This window comes from Pteropus alecto, unplaced genomic scaffold (genome assembly GCF_000325575.1).
Source record: "Pteropus alecto unplaced genomic scaffold, ASM32557v1 scaffold7, whole genome shotgun sequence".
NCBI classification, from domain to species: Eukaryota; Metazoa; Chordata; class Mammalia; order Chiroptera; family Pteropodidae; genus Pteropus; species Pteropus alecto.
Genome location: NW_006494614.1, coordinates 62,289,318 through 62,291,981, shown reverse-complemented (window position 1 = coordinate 62,291,981; position 2,664 = coordinate 62,289,318). Strand labels below are relative to the sequence as shown.

General features: G+C 49.8%; 1 protein-coding gene across 1 annotated transcript in view; it reads left to right on the top strand.

Annotated features, from left to right (window-relative positions):
* Positions 1-1,115: 1,115 nt before the first annotated feature.
* Positions 1,116-2,664, top strand: part of CA5A (carbonic anhydrase 5A) — a 31,038-nt gene continuing 29,489 nt past the window's right edge. The window contains exon 1 of the mRNA XM_006926746.3: positions 1,116-1,272. Within this exon, the coding sequence (XP_006926808.1) occupies positions 1,116-1,272 (157 nt within the window). The remainder of the gene's footprint in view (positions 1,273-2,664) is intronic.

Sequence of the window (2,664 nt, the reverse complement as noted above, 5' to 3'; positions counted from 1 at the left end):
GAGCTGTTTTTTGTTGATTGCAACAAACGCAATCGAACTCATGGGCCAGTCAGAGAACTGAGTGAAAGCTACAGACCAAATTATCCACATGATCAATGGCATTTTGGGGTTCCCAGGAGCCCACAAGCAAACTCAAGGTTCAGAAGCCCTTTTCTATGGGGTTTTCCAGGTCTAAGATACCAAGATTCTGCAATAAATTATGATATCCCTGCCCTCTCAAAGATTATAAATTTAATCTCACTAAAAAGATTACAAACTTCTGCAATCCTGTGGACTCCATTTCACAAGCAAAAAGTATCTGCGTAATAAACGGCTCTATGGTCCAAAGTAGGTTGGTTTGTTATCTGGCATCTGCAAATATTATAAAGTGTATAATAAAGAGAACCATCTAATTTACTGTCCAACTGCGGGGACTTTCATGCATGAAAGGGGCACTATTAATATTTATATGAAAACAAGATCCGCAACCTGGGAATGTCCTGGGCCAACCCAGACCGCGTACTTAGGGCAGAACGAATTTGTATCAAATCATATCTGTTTTCTGGAAAGTGGGGATGGCTGCTTTTCCAGGAGCCCTAGGCAAGGAGGTCACCTGCTCACCTGCCGCACCCACCCTGCAGCTTTGACTGATTCCCATCCCTGCCCTTTTGAACCTATCACTCCCTATACAGACACACAGCATGGTTTTGTGCCTGGTCTAGAGTAGTCTGAGTCCAGAGAGCCACAAGGCTCCAAACTAGAGGTCAACACTAAAGAGCAGGGACTTCGCCCTTGTCTGTGTGCCCTCACCTGCTCCCCAGCATGGGACTCACAACAGGCCTGCCTGCCTGGCTCGTTCACCCAGCTGTTTACCAGAGCAAAGCACAGTGACCCCAGGGGCCCGGCCACTGTGAAGGCTACTCATCCCAGCACGCCCACCTCTTAAGCCAAACAGAGTATCATCCTAAAAGCTGGGATGGGCATAGGTTGAAATTTAACCATCAGGCTCATGGTTTGGGTGAGTTTTTACAATAAAGTGTGGGTCCAATCTACTCCACCGTTGCCCCGATCAAAGTGAGGACACATAGTAGGACAAATCGCCCTCTTTGTTGGGCTCCACGAGGAATAGATCCAAGATGCTAAGAACCCCGATGTTGGGCAGGAGCCGTCCCAAGTCCTCAGGTTTCTCCACTTTGACCAAGCAGGTGTGGGGGACCCTACGAAGTCGTCGGCTAACACCGGAGCGACGGTGTGCTCAGCTTCCCTGCGCACAGAGAAGCAGGATCAACGCCTGTAAGTAGAATTTCTCAGATTTCTTAGAATCCTTGAATTTCTGCAAAAGCAATTTACTCTTTGTCTAATTTTATGGTGTCTTTCAAAATGGAAGGCAGTCTGGAGCCAGAATGCTTGGGTTCACATATCTACTCTGCCTCTTTTCCTATGAGTGACCTTGGGCAAGTCCTTTAACCTCAGATTCACAGGGTGATCGGGGAGGCAAGAGACTTGGAACAAGACAGATAGCAAGTGCCCCACCTTCCCCACCAAGACAAACGAGATAGAATGAGCCAGTCGTAGAGAACCAACCGCCCCCCGCCCCAGCAGAAAACGTTCTCAGCAAACATGCAATAAATAGATCACCCAGCCAGTTCCGTCCAGAGACCGCCTCGCATCAGCCTCATCCTGGCCTTGGCATAGTCAATACTCTGTGAACTTGGAAGTTGGCTTCTGATGTAAATATTTCGCACTTTCCCGGATTGGGCTTCAGAGCTCGGAAGCGTGGGCTTCAGAGGCAGTCGCCCCTGGGGGTGGGCACAAGTGACACTCGTCCGTGGTGAGAGCTGGGCGGGTTTTTCACCTCCCTGAACCTCAGTTTCCTCTTCTATAAAACCAGGTGTTGCACGGGGCAGTGTAAAGATGAAACGCGAGTGGAAAGCCTGGAACACACCAGGCTCTCAGTGAGCTTTATCAGCTCTTTCCAATTAATCTGTTGGTCCACACCTGAGGACGATGCCCAACTCTGTCTCGAAACCACAGGACAATTTACAGAGGCACTTTGGTTCCACGTGGGTTCCTGTTAGGCTAGAACTCGGGCCTGTGAAGGTGAGGGTGGGCAGCTGGGATGTGCTGGCCCACATCCCCTGGGGTCAGCTCAGGCTCGTGCTTCAAGAGGGCTGCTGTATTCAGGAACTGCTGCAGGTCTCAGACTGCAGGAAACCCAAGGAGTCTTCCAGGACGTGGCAGGAAGAGCAAAACTAAAGTCATCAGGATCCCCATCAAACCCTGTCTCCTGAAGGGATGGAATGCAAGTTTAATCCCAAACCCTAACCCTGGTCCTTTCGGTTACCCCCACGCTCAGAGTAGGGTTCCCAAATCAGTGGCAGTAGCTCCTGGGAGCCTGCTAAAATGCAGGACCTCAGGCCCCACCCCAAACCACACAGCAGCGTATATGCTCATGTAGAAAATCCCTCCGACACCAGTTCCCAGAGAGGCAACTGCCAGGAGTGGTTTGCAGTGCAACCTTCTGACACTTGGCCCCACGCACACAGAAACGTGTCCACACATACACAAGGCTTTTCAAAAAGTGAAAAGTACCGCACTTTATGTGTTGATCTGGACCTCGGTTTTCTTCACTTAACTGTGGATGTCTCTACAATTGTCTCTCAGTACCTGTCCCCTCTAAGTACT